The sequence below is a fragment of the Sciurus vulgaris genome (assembly GCF_902686455.1).
Source record: "Sciurus vulgaris genome assembly, chromosome: 3".
Taxonomy (NCBI): Eukaryota; Metazoa; Chordata; class Mammalia; order Rodentia; family Sciuridae; genus Sciurus; species Sciurus vulgaris.
This window is the reverse complement of record NC_136463.1, coordinates 17,620,706-17,642,903: the sequence shown is the minus strand read 5'-3', so window position 1 is coordinate 17,642,903 and position 22,198 is coordinate 17,620,706. Positions and strand designations below refer to the sequence as shown.

General features: G+C 36.3%; 1 protein-coding gene across 1 annotated transcript in view; it reads right to left on the bottom strand.

Moving 5' to 3' along the window:
- KANSL1 (KAT8 regulatory NSL complex subunit 1) overlaps window positions 1-22,198 on the bottom strand; it is a 160,650-nt gene that overhangs the window by 21,364 nt on the left and 117,088 nt on the right. Inside the window, 3 exon segments of the mRNA XM_079134947.1 lie at window positions 3,782-3,953; window positions 20,351-20,546; window positions 21,308-21,423. Of these exon segments, the coding sequence (XP_078991073.1) occupies window positions 3,782-3,953; window positions 20,351-20,546; window positions 21,308-21,423 (484 nt within the window).

Sequence of the window (22,198 nt, the reverse complement as noted above, 5' to 3'; positions counted from 1 at the left end):
TGTGTAGGGTCTCATGCCTAAGTTGCTAAGGCTGGTTTTTACATTTGTGATCCTTCTATCTCAGCCTCCCAAGTTGCTGAGATCACAGGTGTGTACAACCCTGCCTTGATGGCACTACTCAAATAGAATATAAATGAGTGGTGCCCTCAGGAGTTGGGCATCTCTATGGCTTTGGGAATCTTTCAGTTTACAAATACACAACACTCTGAATATGGCAGTTATTTGCATCAAAGCAAAATTATCTTAATAGGAACAATGTTAAATATGATAATTAGGTCTCCAGGTCAATTCACATAGTCTAACCCATAAGCAAATATAATTAGTTCACAGATCTTACTTGGGATGGTAAAATTTATATATGTTTTTGTTTACACTCTCATAAATAGAACTTACTGGTTGACCAACTTTCTTGTCCAAGCTCCAGATTCATGGTGAGGGTGTGTATGTTGGGTGTATGATATAAGGAGAGAGACAGGGGAGAATAACACATACACGAACAGTACTGAGGGGCAAGAAAATGATAAAAAGCAAATAAAGAGGTGCTCTATATCTTTCCTTTCTTTGCTGTATTGTTTGGAATGAAATGGCATGGTGAAGTACAAGGGAGGGAAAAAGGGCAGCAGTCAGATCTACAGGTATGATGCAGTCAGCAGGTCAGAAAGTAATAATAGGGAGTGACTACCTCCTAGTAGACATGTTAAGTGATGTGAGGCTGGTAGTCCAGGCATATCTGGTTGAGTGTTGGGGGAGACCATCAACAATTATACATGGTAATACTGCTGACAAAGGAATGATCACCATGCTTACCAGGGGATATTCAGTGACTACAACTATAGATCTCTGGATTCTTTTATCTCTTCAAATTTGAGAACATACAACACTATAATTCAGAAAGTAGCTGGGCGTGGTGGACCACGCCTGTAACCCCAGTGACTCGGGAGGCTGAGGCAGGAGAATGGTGAGTTCAAAGCCAGTCTTAGCGACTTAGTGAGGCCCTATCTCAAAATAAAAAATAAAAAGCACTGGGGATGTAGCTCAGTGGTAAAGTGCCACTGGGTTCAATTACGGGTACCAAAATTAAATTAATTAATTAATTCAAAAAGTAACTCGAGAAATGTGTTCAAACTCTCTGGTGGCTCTGCCTGAAGTCAGAATTTTGAAATGGGCAGAAATCAGACTTCTCAAAATAATCGCTCTGGGAAGGAACACAGAATATAGTCAAAGGAAGGAGAAGCATCAGCTGACTCTGATTTGAATTCCAGAGCCATTTAGTCTTGGATAAGCCCCATCTCACTAAGCATTCTTTGATCTGTAAAGTTCAAGGAATATCTTTAAAAATTTTTGGAAAGAAGCAAATGAAACAAATAAGAGAAAAGTACTTTTTAAACCATAAAGAACTACAGGAAAAAATAAGGAAAGTGATAATAGCTATAATTCAAAGGCACAAAAAGGTGAACATGAATGACTAGAATGTGAAGCACAGAGGAAAATGTGTAGTCATTTTTCACTCATGGTTCTGATTATCTTGCTATCCATGTACTCCAAGTTTTCTATATTTTTCTACTCTTATAAGTCATCATGTGGGAGCAGGGATATAATACCACTTCCTTTTGACAGTCAAAGGGGTTTTGGTAACAAAAGCCAAAACTCCTTGTAGCTACAGGATTTGGGAGCCAGGAAAGAATTCACTCATTTGAAGAAGAGATGCAGAACAGGAAATTACAGTCTTTTAATAATCAACTGACAAATACAAGGGAGATTCTTTAGGACAGGGTTGGCAATGACTATTGTTGTAAATAAAGTTTTATTGAAACACTACTCTACCTCCATTTTTTTTTTTAAAACATCCTGCCCATGGCTACTTTTGTGCCAAAATGGCAGTCAAGCAGCTGTGGCATAAACTGACACTGATTACATGGCCTGCATAGCCTAAGATACTTATCGTACCACCACCCACCCTTTTAAGCTTATAAACCACTTGTTTCTATGTTTTTTCTCATATCATGTAAAGAATATAAATCCTACATCTCTTCTCATTCCTCAGACTCTTATTTCAGTTATTTTCCTTTCAGAAAGGTGCAGTCTATTTGTAAAATGTTATGAAGGATGACAGGAAAAACACAGATCCTTATCCTCAGGAAGATAAAGTACAATAAATAGCCATAAAATGTGCCATTAGCATATAAACAAACATGGATCTGTGTATGTAGCTCAGTGACTACAGAACTTGCCTAGCACGTGTAAGGCCCTGGGTTAAATCCCCAGTAGTGAAAAACAAACACCACAAACAAGACAAAACAACAACAACATGGTGATTAGAGAGATTATGTGAAAATCAGTAAAACCATCCCAAGATTACAAAAACACTGATTTCCTATAGTCAAACCAGAGAAGTGGTTTCCAAATGTTTTTGTTCATGTACTGTTTGAAATGCAACTGAGAAAAAAGTTCAGATGGTTCACAAAGGTTGTATATTCTAGAATATTACATATGCTTTAAAAACATTTTATTAAAACTTTGGCAAGTGAATATATTTAGTTTCATTAATTGATGCAAAAATCTTCCTTTGAACCTACACTTTGTCAATCAAGGCTTTGGTTGAAATCTGACAAAAACTTACTATAAATTGCAGTCTATACCAACTTTTTTTTTTTTTTTTTTTGGGGGGGGGGGGGAGGTGAGGTGGGGGGGTGGGGGGTATACTGGGGATTGAACCCAGGGGTGTTCTACCACTAAGTTACATTCCCAGCCTCTTTTTAAAGATTTCGAGACAGAGTCTTCACTAAGTTGCTCAGGCTGGCCTCCAACTTGCAGTTCTCCTGCATCAGACTCTTGTGCTGCTAGCATTATAGGTGTGTGCCACCATGCCTGGCTCTGTTTTTTTTTTCTTTTTTTTTTCTTAAATGACCCCCACCCACACAAGTGATGTGACTTTGGGGCTTGAACTCAGAGCCTTGCTCATGCTAAAAACAGTCTTACTACTGAGCTATACTCCCAACACAGCTCTTACAAACCTTTAAAACTTAACTCCCAGGGATCATTTTTTTTTTTGAACTAGGGGTCAAACCCAGGAAGTTTCTGCGAATGCAGGGCAGACACTCTGCCACTGAGCTACATCCCAGTTTGGGATTATTCTTTAGGAACTGTGAACTCTTAGAAATGGTCCCTTTGTGGTCTTCCTTAATTAAGGTTTTTACACTCTGGGGCAAGACCCACACCCCACTGAGGCTCAACATGGCCAAGAGAAATGCATGTCTTTTGTCAAGCTGGAGGGAGCTAGTTGTGAAAAGGGAAGTGGGAAAGGAGAACTGATAGTCTCTGATAGAGACTTATCAGAGGTAGTTAAATAATAGAAAAAAGTACATGCCAACACTAAGGATCCATGCTTATGAACACAAGGAAAAGCTGTCATGTCTTTATATATATACCAATATGAATACATTCACAAGAACACTGCTGCCCATTCTATTTTACATTGTGGTGCACACAAAGATAATATTTTTAAAGATAAACTAAGGTATAAAGGACTAGATTACTTGAGGTTGGAGGCAACTGCACCCAGGCACTTCCCAGACACTCAACAGTGAGAAGGAAATCTCCCTAGCAAGTTACAATGTTTTTAGTGTTACATTCTGATTTGGTGCACCTACTGCACCCTTTCTATAAAGTTAGAAGACTGATGGAAAAGTGATGAGCATACCAGGACCCTGGGCTAATTTTTTTTCACTTGCAACTTTTGTTGTCTCATTCATTAGACTTTATATTCTGTGGTCTTTCTTACCATCTGGAAATGCCAGCACAGGGTGAACACAAGAGTCCAACTGGGAAAGGCGTTCCAACAGAGGGGCTTCGTAGTGAATTTCAGGAGGCATGGTGTTGACACTGCCTGAACCACACAGTGCACAGGAGGGATTCACATCACAGCCAGAGCGGATTGTGCTGTTCCGGTGAACCTGTGAAAAAAATCAAACAAAATTCTGACAATTCACCATCTGATAAAAAACCAAGATCTCCAACTCATCCCAAAGATTCAGGAAACCTTGTTAGATAGCTATATGACACTGCCAACAGAAAGTTTGGTTAGTTTGTTAAGCCATTTCCATTTCTCTGGAACACACTGACCTTCAGAGTGATTAAGGAAATTTTCTTTTCAATAAAATTCAATTACTTGGCACCCTAACTGTTTGCCTGGATAGCAAATCCATAATAGTTCAAAAGACACTGAAACGTGCTGAAAACAGTTTACAATATCTGCATAGTTTCACCACCTGAAGGTCTTTGTGTGTTACTGAGGACTAAAACTAGGGTCTTCTACCACTTATCCAATTCCCGAGCCTTTTTATTTTGAGAAAGAGTCTTGCTAAGTTATGAGTTGGCCTCAAACTTATAATCCTCCTGCCTCTGTCTCTTCAGTCCCCAGCATTACAGGTATGCACCACCACATCCAGATCACCTGATGAGTACCAAGGTGAGTAGCTGCCTCCTGATTCTCAAAACTTATTCTCTTTAGAAACTTCATCCACTTGGAAGTCTTTAATTACCAACTATATTCTTTTTCTGTTTTCACCCCTCTTTCTTAAAAGACTTTCAGGTAATCTCATACAAGGTGGCATGTTTCTAGAGACAAGTAACACATTAAACTCTTTTTAACCTAGCCTAAAACCCACTGTTAAAAAAGCTCATGCTTAAGTAATCAACATAAATTTTGTATCCTGAGTGTTCTTATTCATAGTCTTTGTATTAGGTTAATTCTAAGGGGTTAGAAATTATTTCCATTAAACTTTGTACACACGGGCAAAATAAATAATCTCCAGCTAAGTATGGAGTGAAATACGAGCTAATTTAAGTCTTCAAAAGACTTAATTCTAGCTGGGTGCAGTGGTACATGCCTGTAATCCCAGTGACTCACGAGGCTGAGGTAGGAGGATAAAGTTTAAGGCCCTATGAAACTCAGCAAAATCCTGCCTTTAAAAAAAAAAAAAAAAAAAGGACTGTGGATGTGGCTCAGTGGTTAAGCACCTCTGGGTTCAATTCCCTTTACAGTCATCCCCCACGTCCCCCCAATCAAAACCAGACTATTTCTGCTTAAAAAATAAATAATAAATAAAATTCAATGTTTTTATTATTTTAGGCTTGGAGGAGCAAAGTTGAAGTCATGCTGAATGCAGGATTCCTATACCAGTTATTACAAAGAACAAGTCTGGCATTTACCAAAGCATGATTTAAAAGTCACCTGGGCAGTACCACTCCTGGAAGAAAGAACCGTAGGGAATGTGCGTAGGGAATGGCACTATGAGATGGGATCCTAGGAGCACGGGTAATATCACAATAAAGACAAAAATGTAGCACAAATCTCTGCTGGCAAATACTCTAACATCTGCTGCCTATGCATTCATTTTCAGCACAGACACTCTCTGAAAGTGGTTTCCCTTTATGGACTTGTGTCAGAGAAAGTAAATATTTAAGAATAATGCAATCTTTATCAACATTCTCCATCCAACTGCCTTCTTCTAGTAATCATATAGATATGCTGCATGCAAAGAAGGTCTCCTGAAGGTTAGACCAGCAATTGTAGATGCCATTGAAATGATATGATACTAACTAAATATGACACTTCTATGTAGACCACATTAATTTCTACAGTTTTGGGAAATAATTATCCTTTGCTTTCTATTTAAATAGGGCTGGTTTTCTGGAGGAGATACAATTTTGAGGTAGAGAGAAAGGAGAATATGTTGGCAGGGATGAAAACCAGATCATAGGATTTGGGAAGATCTGTTAAAAGAATCTAAAAATTATACCAAAACTGTGAATGTCAAAAAGATGAGGAAGAGATACCAAAATTCTAAATAAGAAAAAACATTTAAAGAGCAACATGGGGTCTTTCCCCCTCATAAACGGATCCATGACATCAATGAGCTCTCCATATGATACATTACCAACATTTCATGGGTAGGGTATATCCCTTAAGTCAAAAGCCAACACACGTTTGGGTATGAAAAGAATATATCCAGAATAGCAAAGTAAAACTAAGATTAAGGTAAAAGTAGAAATTAGCAAAAGAGGCCAGAAATGACAAATTTAAGACTTAAATACTTTAAGAGCTTTCTTTTTTTCCATACCCACCTCAGAAGCAAGCAAACAGATCAACTGTTTGAGTTGTAAGACTGGACATAAGAAAAAAAATCCCACAAAATTTTAAGAAAGCCTCAGAAAAAGCACCAGTTAAGTAAAAAACTGGCTATCTATGTAACAATGAAACAATTAACTGTAGTCATTTTCCAATCTAAGCTAACCTGGAGAAACAGTCAAGATATCCAAGCTATGGGGCTGAGTTGTGGCTCAGTGGTCCAGTGCTTGCCTAGCACGTGTGAGGCATTGGGTTCAATTCTCAGCACCATATATAAGTAAGTGAATAAAATACAGGTCTATCAACATCTTAAAAAATATATATCCAAGCTAAAAACCAACAGTTTTGACATAGTAATGTTATCCAAATAAAAATCTGTAATATGCAGAGCAAGGAAAGGTAGAAGAATGTACAAAATTTGTTATAATGGGGGTGAACAGCTTATCTATTTTATCTATAATGTTTAAATAAATGTTACATATTTTTGTATTATATCTGGTCAGGGAATACAATTATGCACGTCTAGAAGGGTCAAGGGCTCTATTTCCTCAATGAAATCTCTGACATTAAAAAAAAGATAATATCTGTTGGGCACAATGGCACATGCCTGAAATCCCAGCTATTTTAGAGGCTTGAGCAGGAAGCTCCCAAGTTCAAGGCCAGCCTGAGCAACTTGATGAGAACCTGTCTCAAAAAAGGCCCGGGGGTGTAGCTCAGTGGTAGAGCACCCGTGGGTCTGATCCCTAGTACCAAAACAAAAAATAAAATCAAAGTTCTTGCATTGGATTTCAAATTATTTTTCATCGCCACTGCCTCGCTGACTTCACTTCCTGGTACTCAACTAGCCCACTCTACCAGTTACATTGGATCCTTGCTACATTTTCTGCAATATGCCAGAGAAATTTACAGACCATTGTACTTGGTTCTTTTCTCATTTGTTCCATGGTCATTCTCTAACCACCATTCTTTATATTCAAATAGTCACTTTCTTTAAAGAGAATATTTATTCTAAGTAATATATATTTCTAAATATGTAAGTGGGGGGAAAAGGTTCTTTCTGTTCTTGGATTAAGCATAGTAAGAAATGTAAGCACAATGTGGCGCATGCCTGTAATCTCAGTGACTCTGGGATTGAGTCAGGAAGATTATACATGAGTTCAGTCTGGGCAACTTATTGAGACCCTGTCTCAAAATTTAAAAAAAAAGGGGGGCGGAGGAGGGTGGGTAGGTAGACTGGGGATGTAACTCAGTGGGTTCAGAGTTCCTCAAAAGAAAGCACAATAAATCTTAAAGATACTAAAAGTTAATCTAGAATATTAAACTAGGTGTTAAGGGGGAAAGAAGCAGCAAAAAGAATCTAAACAAATAATCTTAAACTACAAATGAAAGAACACAAAATGAACATGTAAAACTCAACAGTTTTCCCATAATAATAACGAATTGCTGAAAACTGCCAGGTGTTGTGGCACACACCAGTAATCCCAGAGGCTCAGGAGGCTGAGGCAGGAGGATCAAGAGTTCAAAGCCACCTCAGCAAAAAGTGAGGCACTAATTAAGTAACTGAGGGAGATCTTGTCTCTAAATAAAATAAAAAATAGGGCTGGGGATGTGGCTCAGTGGTCGAGAGTCCCTGAATTCAATTCTCAGTATCCCACGCACCCCCAAAACCAGAAATTTTAGGAAAACATTTCATTCCCAATAATCTCAAAAAAGGGGGGGGGAGGAATAAATGTAACCAAGGAGGTGCAAAACCTCTACAGTGAAAATTATAAAATGTTGAATAAAGAAATGGAAGTCACTAGAATACAGAAAGCCCTCCCATGTTCAAGGATAGGCAGAATTAATATTGTTCAAATGGCCATATTACCAAAAGGGATCTCCCCAAAGGGATTCAAGTCAATCCCCATTGAAATACTGATGACATTCTTCACAGAATTAGAAAAAAGTCCTAAAATTCATTTGGAAGAATTAAAGACCCATAATAGCCAAAGCAATCCTAAGCCAAAAAAGCAATGCTGGAGTCATCACAATACTCCACTTTAAAAACTGCATGGTATTGGCATAAGAGACACAAATGAATAAAACAGAAGAGAAAGAGTCAAACCCACATAGGTACAGTCATCTGATTCTTGAGAAAGGTGCCAAAAACACACTGGAGAAAAGACAGCCTTTTAAACAAATGGTGCTGGGAAAACTGGAAATCCATATAAGATGAGTGAAACTAGATCCCTCTCTCTCGTCTTGCACAAAAGTCAACTCAAAATGGATCAAAGACCTAGGATGACTAGAAACTTTGCAACTGCTATAAAAGAAGTATAGGACCAACACTCCAATAGGCATAGGTAATAACTCCCTAAGAAGACTCCTAAAGCTCAGGAAATAATTCCAAAAAAGTAATAATTTGGATGGCATAAATTAAAAAACTTTTGCACAGCAAGGAACAATTAAGAGTGTGAAATGAGAAGCTACAGGAAAGGAGAAAATCTTTGCTAGCTACTTTCTGACAGAGTATTAATATCCAGATTACATGGAGAACTTAAACAACAACAACTACTTACCACCAAACAACCTAATCAATAAATGGGAAAGGGCTGGGGTTGTGTATTATGTCCATCTGCAACTAAAAATATTTTAAAAATAAATGTGCAAATGAAGTTAACAGATACTTCTCAAATGAAAAAAACAAACAAAAAAACAAAAACAAAAAAATGTTCAACATCTTTAGTAATCAGGGAAATGCAAGCAAATCAAAACTACACTGAGGCTTCTTATGACTCCAGTTAGAATGGCAGCCATCATGAATACAAACAATAATCCAGGAGTGGTGGTGCATGCCTGTAATTCCAACAACTTGGGAAGGATGAAGCAGGAGGATCTCAAATTGGAGGCCAGCCTTAGCAAATTACCAAAACAGAAACAAAAAACCCCACAATAATAACTGCTGAGAATAATATTAATTAATAGTAAAAGAGGAAAAAAGGAACACTGCTACTGTTGGTAGCATTATAAATTAATACAACCACTATGGAAATCATTCTGGAGGTTCCTCAAAAGACTAGGAATGAACTGCCATAGGACCCAGCTGTATCATTCATTAGTATTTCTCCTAAAGAATTTAAGTCAGCATACTATAGCAATATAGGAATAATCATATTTATGGCAGTACCATTCACAATAGCTAAGTTATGAAACCAGTCTATATGTTCACCAGTGGAGAAATGAATAATGAGACTATGATATATATACACAATGGAGTTTTATTTAGCCATAAGAAAAAATAAAATATCATTTTCAGGAAAATGCATGGAGAACATAAATGAAATAAAAGGCATGTATTTTTCTCTAATATATATGGAAGCCAGAAAGAGAAAAGGTGGTTTGGGGGAAGGGAATATCATGAAAATAAAAGGGAGATCAGTAGAGGAATGATGTGGGGAGGGAGGTAGAGAAGAAAAGGGAAGATACAGAAAAATGAAACTGACCAGATTATACTGTTATATTGTGTGCATGCATGAATATGTAAAAACAAATTTCACTATCGTATGTAATTATAATCTACCAATAGAAAGAAAAAAGATTCAGGAAGGATAAATGTAAAGTAACTGGTAATTAACATAATCTGTTTTTAGCCTGGTATGATGGTGCACACCGTAATTTTGGTGATTCAGGAGGCTGAGGAAGGAGGATTAAGGCCAGCCTCAGTAATTCAAAGAGACCTTGTCTCAAAATAAAAAGTAAAAAGGGCTGGGGATGTGGCTTACTGGTAGGCTCAATCCTTAGTACCAGTAAGTAACTAACTATAAAAAAAAAAAAATAACATTAGTAATCTGCTCTTAGAGGATAAAGATGCAGCTCAAAGGTAGAACACTTTGTCTTTCATGCACGAGGCCCCAGGCTTAAAAAAATAAAGAAAACAATCTGCTCAAGAATTAAACTGACTAAAGCATATAAGGTCATATTTCAAAAGCAATTAGTTAAAAACCTTTTTCTAAATGGATCAGATAAACCAGGGGCTCATCATTTAGGGGAAAAAGTTGGATTTTTGGTTCACAACAAAATCCTCAATAAAGATTTAAATATAAAAAACAATATCATGTTCAAACCTTTAAAAAAAATGTACGGCAATATATAGTAGTAAAAACGTCGGCTATGCTGACTGACTGCGTTTTGAACCTTGATTGCTGCTCCTGTTTCTTTTATTATTATTATTTTTAAGTTGCAGATGGACACAATACCTTTATTTTTTTATGTGGTGCTGAAGATCAAACATACTGCCTCACACATGCTAGGCAAGTGCTCTACCACAGGAGCCCCAGCCCTTGAATGCTACTTAATTGTGTGACCTTAGGTAAGTTACTATGCTTCATTACATCAGCATAATACCCAGGACCTTCTACTTCTAGCCATGATGAAGCAACAGTGATCAGATTTACCTTTTAGTTACAAGCTAGTAATGTACGGCTGAAAAACAAACGGGTGGCTTCTAAAATGGTTCTAACTTTCACTTTAGAAGCACATTCTAGAAATGAAGAGCAGAGAAAGGGATTCCAAAAAGAAAATGAGGGTTTCATGAGTTGAGGAAACAAACTATCAGAAGCTAAGGTAATTGTGAGCAGCATTCAAGAAGTTATACTGAAAAAAAGCCCCAGAAATCTTTGTGAGATCCTCTTCAGTTCTAATAAATACTAGAAGCACATGTATAGGCCAGGCAAAAAGCAGCTGGAGAGTTTTAAGCTTAACAGTTTCCAGAGTGAATTGAATACTACTAGCTGGTAGGACTTTGAATTGTGAACAAAGTGGCATGGAACACTCAAGAAAAATCCCAGAAAGATTTTTAGGTGTGCAAATAAACTACTGAACAGGTTCTCCTTTACCTGCCCCAACTAAGGACAAATAATTTATCTGCCAACAAAGCCCCTTTAAAGGAAGATAACATAAGCCACATGCTACAACCAGACAAAATCAAACACCTAGCACTCAATAAAAGTTGCTAGATATGGGATGATCAGTGGTAGAACACTTTGCGTATGCAAAGCCCTGGGTTCAATTCCCAGTATAGGGGCCAGGGGGGTTGCTAGATATGCCAATAGGTAAGTAAATTCTACTACAGGGATCAAGAAAAATATGTCACAAGAAACTAAGGGATAAATAAGCCTGTATTTTCAGCAAATACATTACAAGGAAAAAGTGTATGATGGATAGCTTGGAGCAAACACTCTAGTTCTAGTTCTTCTCCCTGAAAAGAACTAGAAAGGCCAGATTTAAAAAAAAAAAAAAGTCACAACAAGGTTTCAGAGAAATACTAAATTAATGACAACATTGAGTAGCCAAAATTCTAGGGACAAAAACTTGCATTCTGCAGCTGCTTCTTCCTGGTTAATTCTGGAAAAATGCTTAGTATCTGGTGCTTTGGAAGAGGGCCACTTTTGGGAAATAGATAAATGAGCAGAGCTTTTGGTGCTTTCAAAAGGCTGAAGGAACAATTTAAGTTTAAATGCCAAATTTCCAGTGAAGAGAGGATAAGAAACTAAGCATGACAATGCCAGGCACTCATCTTTATAAGACAAACTGTGAAGCTATGGAAAGGTTGGAAGCTAAGATGATAAGCAGAAAGCATCTGAAAAGCAGGGCTTTTAATAGTCTCAGTTGACTGACAGAGGTCCTAGGAGGGGTCAAACCCAGGTCTCATACATGTTGGAAAGTGATCTACCACTGAGCTACACCCTTAGATTGGCAGTTTCACTTTAACAAGGAGATCAGAATTACAGGTTCAGGATATGTTGGCCAACATAATGGGCTCAAGTGGCTGAAAATGAGCATGGGAAATAAGTTTACATTCCAAGAATGAACCAGACGTAGAGCTTTACCAAAACTAATCCAGTCCCCAGATGGACTAAGGTTTTCAGCACCATTATATATGCCTAGCAGGGGAACAAGGTGAAGACTGAAGGAAAACGCCATTGCTTATAAAATCTTTTTAAGTTTACAATATCTAACAGTACTAAAAAACAAAACAGATAACAGAAACAGCCCCAGTAACCCAGATTTTGGAGTTGGCAGAAAAGGGCTTTAAAAATGTCTGAATAAATACTTAGTAACTTCAGGGAAATATAGAGAAAATAAATGAAAAGATCACAAGTTTTTAAATATATAAAAACAAAACCTAACCAGGTGCAATAGTGTGTGCCTATAATCCCAGCTGTTTAGGAAGCTAAGGCAGGAGGATCATTCGAATCCAGGAGTTAATAGCCAGCTTGGGCAAGACAGCAAGACCTGATTTCAAAAATACATACATATATATATATATATATATATATATCATCAAATGGAAACTTAAGAATGTGACATAGACACAACAGAAGAGTTGTGACAAGGGAATTAGTAGACTGATAGGAGAATTAATTAAGAAATTTAAGAAAACTAGAAAACACCTAACAATGTACCATAGGGCACTGTGATAATATCCAATGCACTTTTAAGCAGAATCTTGGGAGGAGGACTTGGGAGAGAATGAAGCAAGGGCAATATCTGAAGAGATTCTGGCCAGTTTGTGTGAAAACTCGTTTAAAGTTTTACCAAGCCACAAACTTAAAAAAGCTCTGCAAAACCCAAACAGGAAGAAAACACAAAACCACAACCAATATCATAAAAATGTTTAAGTTACATAAAAAAGGAGATAACGGGGAAACCTATAAAACCCAATTAAAAAGACATATAAAAGACTGGAATCTGGATCTTGATTCAAACAAACTTTAAAATCATTTATTAACTTGGCAACTGAGATCAATAAATACATAAAATCATTTATGAGCGATCTTAGAAATCTGAATAGACTAATCTTTTATAACATCAAAAACAGAGATATTATTATCTGCTTCAATTTTAAAACAGCCTAAACTGATAGTATACAAGAATTAACAATATTAGGCTCTTTTACTTTGGCAAATAGTTTTTAGAAGTAGAGCCACAGGAAAAGTATTTCAAACTGATAATGGAAATTTTCAGGAGAGATTTCAAAACTGGTGTCAAATATTCATGGCCCACCTTGTATAGAAAAGTTAAAAATCAAATGGAAGGGCTGGGGAGATAGCTCAGCTGGTAGAGTGCCTTGCAAGCACAAGGCCCTGAGTTCAATGTCCAATACCCCAAAAACAAACAAACAAAAACAAACAAAATGGAATGGATAAACAAATTATTCTATAACTTCACATTTCATCTAAAATGCCAAATACTATTGTGTATGATACCAAGTCAAGTATGGTCTCAGTTGAGGCTGGTGTATATGTAATCAAATATGCACTAGTGGAAAAGAGGCCTAGTATCATGACAGGATTATTGAAACTACTAATAGCCAAGGAACATGAGAGATTGCACAGTTTAATCCTTAGGCAGTTTCTGCCTTGAAATGAGTAGCTGGTTAAACCCTTAATGAGCTCACAGTAGTCAGCTGTCTGCATTCAACAGTAAAGTTACTGCTCATAAACCCAGCCCTTCCATTTGAAACTATGCTGACAAACCAAACTATTCAATTTTCTATAAAGAATCACAAAGGAAAAGATTAATAAATTTCCAAAATTTTAAACACATGTATCTGTTAAGGATTGCATGTTTGGATCCCCTTTAAACTTGTATACTGAAATCCTAACCCCTAAAGTGATGGTATTAGGAGGTAAAAGCCTCTGGGATGGATAAATAATTTAGAAAAAGTAAAAATTTCTTGCCACAATGACATGTTATATGCATGTATCAAATTATCAAACCCTATCCTACACATAATTAAAATAATAATTTTAAAATAAAAATAAAAGTATAAAAATATATGTATACGCAACTAAATACATATGCACAGAAAACAAAGCAATTCACAATATCCATAAATACACTAAATACTGAAAGAAAATGCACAATCACTTGACCATTAGTTTATATTCTTAAAAACTAGACTACTGGCACTGTGGATATTTTTTGAAAATAAAAAGGGATAATGAATCAATATTGGAATGATGTTTCTATATTTTATATTTATTCTAGTATAATTCTGAATATCCACTATCCCTATTCATAATTTCAGGATGAGATTTTAAGGCAGAAATGTTGGGAGTAGTTTCATCTTAATACTTTCATTTCAGTATTGCCAAATGCACAAACATAATCTAAAATGGCATTATAGAACAGAAAGCAGTTTTTCTAAAATATTTCTCTAGGAATCCTAATAAGTCATGAATATGATTACTCAGAATTACTTTTACAAGGTTCCCTGGTCAAACAAAGTTAAAAGACTTTTAAAGTCTTTTAATGACTTTGTAAATCTTTTAACATGTTTTATAAAAACACAAGGAGTGAATATGGCATGAACTGCTTTCCAAACTGATTTACCCATCACATTACATGCCCTTAGAAGTACCTTTAGACTCGCCAGTATAAAAAACAGAAACATTTTAAAGAAATACTCAAATATTTTTTAAAAAAATTCAAGACAGACAAGAAACACTCAAGATAAGGATGTACACTGAGTAAAGTGAATTTAAAGGTATAAATACATTCCTTGAAATTCCAAAACATAAAAATTAGACCAAAAGTAGGATTCTAAAGATCTTAAGTTACCAGAAAGAACAGATAACCTATGAAGAAATGACAAACCACTATTGTAATTTTCACCAACAGGTCCTAGAATGCAATTAAACATTATCTAGTGCTAGAAATAAAAAGTATATAAATGTGTAAATATAAAAAACTCTCTACTCACAAAACATGATTCTATATGTTCTAAATATAGAGATTAATTTTCCATCTCATAGATCACTGTTGGAAGTATGTATCAGGCAAGAAGAAATATCAATTTAGAACAATGAAGTGGAATACAAAAGTAACCATGAACAAGAATGGTAAAGTACTGCTTAATGTAAATAAGTATGAACTTAAAGATTACTTTGGTGGGGATTTAAAAACAAATTACAGATAATGGAGGGCAAGATTAGGTTTCCTTCTTTCTTTTTAGACACGTATATGCTGATGTTTTAACGAGGTTTGGAGTGAGGCACATCTCAAACAGCATGAACACCCTATTGACTCACTTACGAACCAAAAGGGATCAAGATCAGTTTTTTAAAAAGGCTTTTTTTTTTTTTTTAGTGCTGGGATTAAAATGGCCATTTTAAAGCCTTATGTTCCAAGAGCAACTAGAGATACTAATCAAATTTGTACAGTATTTAAATACATTTTTCACCTGTTAAGGATAACTACTAAATGAACATAAATGGAACATATAAGCAGAAGAAAACAAAGGCAAAGAAAAAGCAAGGTTTAAGCAAATAATGATGCAGAAATGACTTGTTTTTAAGCCACCTGAAATAAGACTACTTCACACATCAAAGGCTGTAGAATGCTAACCATGAAACTGAAAGAAACTGAAACAGTAAATGATTATTATGTAAGAAAAATAAATAAATAAATAAAGTAAGTATTTAATAAAGTATGAAGGCAGGAGGAAATTAACAGCCAAAAATCTGACCTTCAGAAGAACAAATAAAATAGAAAAACTGCTGATAGTATTAATGAAAAAAACTTAAAGACTAAGGAACTCTACAGAAGTTAGCCTTAGAACACACCCAGAGCAATCCTCCTATGACACAATTATACTATAACACAAAACTACAAAATTCTAAAATGATGCCAGAAAACAGCCAAACAATTTGTGAGGAGATGTTCTTTTTAAAAATTTAAAAGAAATGCTACTAGGGAAATCCAAAGGTTTCAAGGGTATGCTAGTAATAAACAGGCCATTATTTCTTCTACTGGCTATTAGTATATAGAAAAAGTCTTTTCAAGCATTAATTTACTCACACTCGTGACTTCTGTTGTCAGACTATGTACAAGTTTTCAATGGTCCAAGGTAAAGCTGAGAATGACAATTTACTAATGAATAACGAATAAAACTTCATTCTTCTCTTTCCCTTTTTTGGAGGCAGAGGATACTGAAGACTGAACCCAGGGGCTCTCTACCACTGAGTTACATCCCCAGCCCTCTTCACCTTTTTCTGAAACAGGATCTTACTAAGTTGCTGAGACTGGCCTTGGACTTGAAATCTTCCTGCCTCAGACTCAAGTCACTGGATTACAGGAGTGTGCTGCTGCACCTAGCTTCCCTTTTCTTCTTGAAATACCATCCGTATCATAATATTTATTTATTTATTTATTTTTTGGTGCTGGGGATTGAACCCAGGGCCTTGTGCTTACAAGGCAAGCACTCTACCATCTGAGCTATCTCCCCAGCCCCATAATATTCTTAACTTATTAAATAATTGTACTAGAAAATTAAGAAGAAACACTATGTGGGGGTTAAACTTATTTTTTAAGTTTTATTATCTCAACTAATGTTCAGATTAAGTTACAAGCATCTACCTCTTACAAAGAGCAGGCCAGGAAATTTTCATTTGAGTGTTTCTTTGTTGGTTTAATTACTAACATCTACCATCCAAGACCCCTAAAGTGATGAAATACAATAAATAGCAATATAGGCAACTTATATTTATGTTCTAACATTACAATGAAACTGTGCTACAGGAAAAGGACAGAATCCATGGGCTTTTTTCCCACAGAAGACAGAAACGTTCCCCCATTCTCAAAGCCCTCTATCCTCCCAATTGATATTACTTACTGTGTCCTAATGAATACTCCTTCAGATGATCTTTAAAATTTTTTTCCATCTTCAGAGTTTTAGAGCCTTTAGACTATTATTTTTTTTCAGGATAATTACTGTTAGTCTCTCTTTCCATCTCTAGTCTCTTTTGTGCTAATCCATTCCCAACATAAACGATTTCCAGGTTTATCTTTTAAAAAATAGGTTATGGGGGCTGCAGTTGTAGCTCAGTGGTGCACGCTTCCCTAGCTGTGTGAGGTACTGGGTTCAATCCTCAGTACCACATATAAACAAAGGTAATGTGTCCATATACAACTTAAAACATTTTGTAAAAAGTCATGATAGTTATCTACCAAACCCTTTAAACCTAGAGTCTAAGTAAAACTCAGCAGTTCAGGTACTCAAGTTTTTAAAATATTTACTATTAGGTCTGATTTTTGTTTATTTCTAATAAGCTTATCTTATAGAACCTTTGTTCTAACACTGATTTTAAGACCTACCAGGGATATAAAAACACCCCTCGTGGGTCAATTAAAAAAAAAAAAAAAAAAAAAAGTGCTACTAGATTAAATGTGCATCTCAATTTTAAGATATATACATTTCATCTATGATTCAATTAGGCTGATAGTCTCTGAAAAACAGTAAAGGAATGTGTTCCTTTTCAAGTGGGTTTTATAGTATTTGGTTCTGGAAGGCAGTATGAATAAATTTTTTTTTTTTTTTTTTTGCAGTACTGGGGATCGAACTCAGGGCCTTGCGCTTGGGAGGCAAGCACTCTATCAGTTGAGCTATCTCCCCAGCCCTTGAATAAATTTAAATGTAGGTGAGGCAGTAATATTGACATTAAAGATTTTTAAAAAATATTCTGTAGTTACACCTTTTCAGGGGAAGAATTGCAAACATAATTTGAATAAACCAGAAGTATATAATTGCAACAGAATCCCTTTTATTCAGAAACAGCAGATCTTCTCACAATAAATGTGAACTCACTGGCAATGATCAATGTTGGAAAATAATGTGACTTCTTTGCTATCCAGCTCTGCCATTAGAAAATGGGTTCTATGAAGATAAAGACTTTGTTTTGCTCACCAATGAAAGCTTGCTCCCTGAATAATACTCAGAACACAAGGCACTCAAAATTTTATTGAATACTTTTGCATGGCAAACCCAGCATCTCAAGATGAGGAAAGATGCTCTACTGATGGTAGCAGATACCACTGAGGGTATAGCATAAGCAAGGAGCCACGGGAGACTGCAAGCAACCAATACAGAGGGCATGGTGCTTATCTCCAGTTTTGGCATAACTCCAGAGTTTGTTTTATCTAGTATATGGTCTATTACCTAAAGTCTATTTCTCTGACTTGATTTCATGCAACTAATTTTTGTATTTGGCAGGATGACTGTTTTAGAAACTGGCAATGTTCACCTTTTGCCTCAACTGTTTTTTAATTAAATTTAATTGGGGGGGCTGGGAATTGAACTCAGGGGCACTAAGTCATATACCCAGACGCCAGCCCCCGCAACTTTTTAAAATTTTTATTTTGAGACCGGGTCTCGCTAAGTTGCTGAAGCCGGTCCTGAACTTACGATGATTCTCCTGCCTCAGTCTCCTGGGTCAATGAGATTGTAGGTGTGTGCCACCATTCCCAGTAATAATTTTATGCACTTTCAAAAATATATTAGTTTTAAAGTGTGAATCAGAAGGTCTGCTACTTTATCAAGGGGGAGTGGGGAATTAAAAAAAAATCTACCCCTCGCTGTGTGTGTTTTAAAACACTCCCTAGATGTCATGACACCATGATTGGCAAATTGTCAAAACAGGAAGGGACACCATTTTCCATGAGGTTTTACATATGAGAGAAGGTACTCTACGTTAAAAGCATCAAGGACAAAAAAAAAAAAAAAAAAAAAAAAAAAGCTATTTTCCTAACATTTGACAGTAATGTATATTTTTCCCCTTTTGTTTTTAGTTCTTTCATCTTTCAGAAAACCATTCAGATTTATGACTATGAATAACAAATCAAGACCCAAATGTCAATATAAAAATTCTGTCAAATAGTCCTTTCTTTTCTATTTTGGTCTTTCATGTATAGTTTGAGGAAAAGACTGGGGAGAAAAGTACTGCCAGACAGTCAAGTCTCATAATGCTTTTCTTCATACAAGCGCAAAGCTAACTGAGTAATGAAAATTCATTGTCCAAATATTAATGATTCCAGCAAATGTCTCACTCCCCTCCTCTGTCATCACCCAATAAGCTATAATAGCTCCCCCTTAAGAAAGATTCCCCCTCAATCAAACAGGCTAATTCTCTGCTCTGTGTTATAGCAACATTCTTTGAAAGCATTTTCTATAATAGTTTCCTCATTTTTTTTTTTGTCCCATTCTTTCCTGAACCCACTTGAAACAGGTCTTCACTCTTCTCCCTCTTCCAAAACTGCTCACCAAGGTCACCGAAGGTCTCTTGCCCTGTCAGTCTTTTTATTACTTCAACTGTCTACAGCATCTGATTCACATGGTCACTACTTTCCTCTCTGAAACACTCTTCCTTTATCGACCATGCTCTTTTGAGCCCTTTCATCATCTTTCATAGCCCTGTGTCTTGAAAATTCTCAAGGTGTAATCCCCATACCTTTTCTTTATCTGAGCTTCCCAGCATTCTCTAATTCCCTCTGTTGCCATATTTTTTTTTGCCCCAGTATTTAATGCTATATGACATACTATACGGTTCTTTTATTTTTATGTTTTTATTTGGTGTTATACTCCCAATACTTAGAAAAGATCTAGCTCATTGAAGAAGCTTAATAAATACATGGAGAATGAGTGAATAAACAAAAATCAAAAGTGACAGCCAACCACCCTTTTTAGGCAGACACCCTAGTAAGCATGTTACACACATATCAGTTTTCAAACAACCCTATGAGTTTTCTTAGGCTTTGTAAAGAAGGAAGGATGGGGGTGGTTAACACATCCCAGTGTACTAGGTGGCAGTGCCATGATTCAAACTGAAGTGTATCATCCTTGAAGTTAATGTTCTGGACCACTGCATGGTACCAATTTTACTGGAATATTATTTCATTAGTTTAAGAATAAAGCAAACTTTGCTAACTGAAGAATCAGTAATAAGAAGTTCCCTGAAGCTGTGAATTAACTTTCATTTCCTTGCGAAGATAAACATTCACTTAGTAACATGCCTTCACAGACAAAGCATTCGACACTGCCATTTTCAGTGAAAATGGTACAGGTGAAAAAGCACTGATGGCAGCACTAAACTTTCAGTTTCTCCCATTTCTACTATAAGACTGAAGCCAGTATTTTCCAAATCTGGCTAAAGGATCACTTAGCAAGTTTTTGCTTTCTGAAAACAAGATTTTTCAGCCCCAATCCCAGAGCAACTGAATCAGACTCTAGAAAACAGGGTCCAGGAACCTACTAGTTTTTTTTTTTTTTTTTTTAAGTTTTCTAGAAAACCTTGGCCGTTAGTCAAAACTGGAAAACACTTAAGTTTAGCAAACCCAAGGTGGTATGAGATTAGCTAATCCCACTTAGCTCATTGACAATGACCAAGTCTCACTGGTACTGACCTTCTTAGAAAGAGGAACGATGCTGCTGGGTCGAACAAGTCTCCGCTTCTTACAGCTCAGTATGGGACGTGTCCGGGCTGCCACACAGGTACCATCAGATGATGAAGAAACTAGATTCAGTCGTTGCTTTTTATGCAATTGTTCCTCAACATCTGAGCTGTCACCTGGAATATGGTCTGCCAAGACAGGCTGAAGACTACACAAGGGGAAGGAAAAGTATTCACTTTTCAGAAGACATGGGAAACAAAGCCTCTAATAACTGGTTCAATCTCTCTACTAGCAAATGCTCACAGACACAAACAAGTGTTCTAATGCAGAAGCAGGTCATCCTCTGGATAAGGTCCACTAATCTAAGTATGTGCGCTGTGTCTGTGTTTATTCATAATGTTAACTGTATTATGTCTGAAAAGTGCAAAGGTCAGTAAGCAGTATTAAGTTCCTGTAGTTAGATTTTCTCCTAAACACAAACATGACTAAAAAGTCTCAATAATTACAATTGGTAAGAAAATGATGGAACTCTGCAAATTTAAGGACTTATCTTACAATCAGCATACCTGTGACTCTTCAATTCTAGGGATACGTACTGTTCACTTGTTTAGGGTTCTGTGAGCCTTCATGTACCCAGATTTACAAACAGCCTTGAGGAAATTAATCTGTTCTACTACAAAAGAATTTATATAAACTTCTTTGAGGGATTCCTGTAAGAACTGGGACCAATAATGATGATGTACAATAAAGGTACAATATTTTATTTTTTCTCCATGCCCAGGCCCTTTTAGGCATGGTAGATAAGAGAAATACATGAATATATTAGTATAGTAGGAAGCATGCAAAATATTAATCCATGATAAAATTTCTGCTTCTTTAAATCAGGATCAGTACTGGCTAGAGATAACTAAGAAGTCCAAACTCACCTTTTACAAGGCTACTATAAGAAGGAGAAGGGATAAAACGTACGTGTTAATAACTCCATTGACAGGTCTCAGTGCTCCACATGATTTGGTAGATAATGACTCTGAAATATGACCAACAGGGGCACCATGGTTTTCCAGTGGCTGAGAAACAGATTCAATCTGAATAAGAAGAAAAATAAAATACACTTAACATTTACCAAACAATACCACTACTTGAAAAGCAGCACCACTTCATTTCACCTAGTATTTCTCATGACCAAATTGAAAAATTAAATAAAACTCATAACTGAGGAGAAATTAGCTCAAAGAAGGAAGAATGAGAAATCCAAATATTTATCAGATTAAAAGCAGTAAAGGTCTACTGACAGGAAAATAATCCTAACAATTCTGTGGAAGGGAAGTATAGCAACACAATTACACAGTAACATGAACCTTCTACTAAGGGTCAAAAAGGATACAGTATCATCAGTATCAAGGCAACTAAGAGAAAATTTAAATGTACTTATCTGTTTATGGTGGAAACTTGATTTCCAAGAACTGCACTGTGTGTGTATGTATCTACGTATATGTACAGATTACTGGCTTCAGACTATACAAACCAAATATGCTTAGAGTATTAGATGAAATAAGGGAGGTAAGAATTACGTAAAGGTTTATAATTTCAATATTCAAAATAAATCAGAAGTAGTTATGAGTATTAATCATATGGTGTCTCTCAGGTATAGGCAATAAAGTCACAAGCATAGTTATCCAATGATTCTGGGGTTGCTGAAATATCTCAGAAAGGTTGTTGTCTTTGTCTCCTTACATTTTTTTGTTTGTTTGTTTTTTGGGTGCTGGGGATCGAACCCAGGGCCTTATGCTTACAAGGTAAGCACTCTACCGACTGAGCTATCTCCCCAGCCCCTGTCTCCTTACATTTGATCTGGCTCTG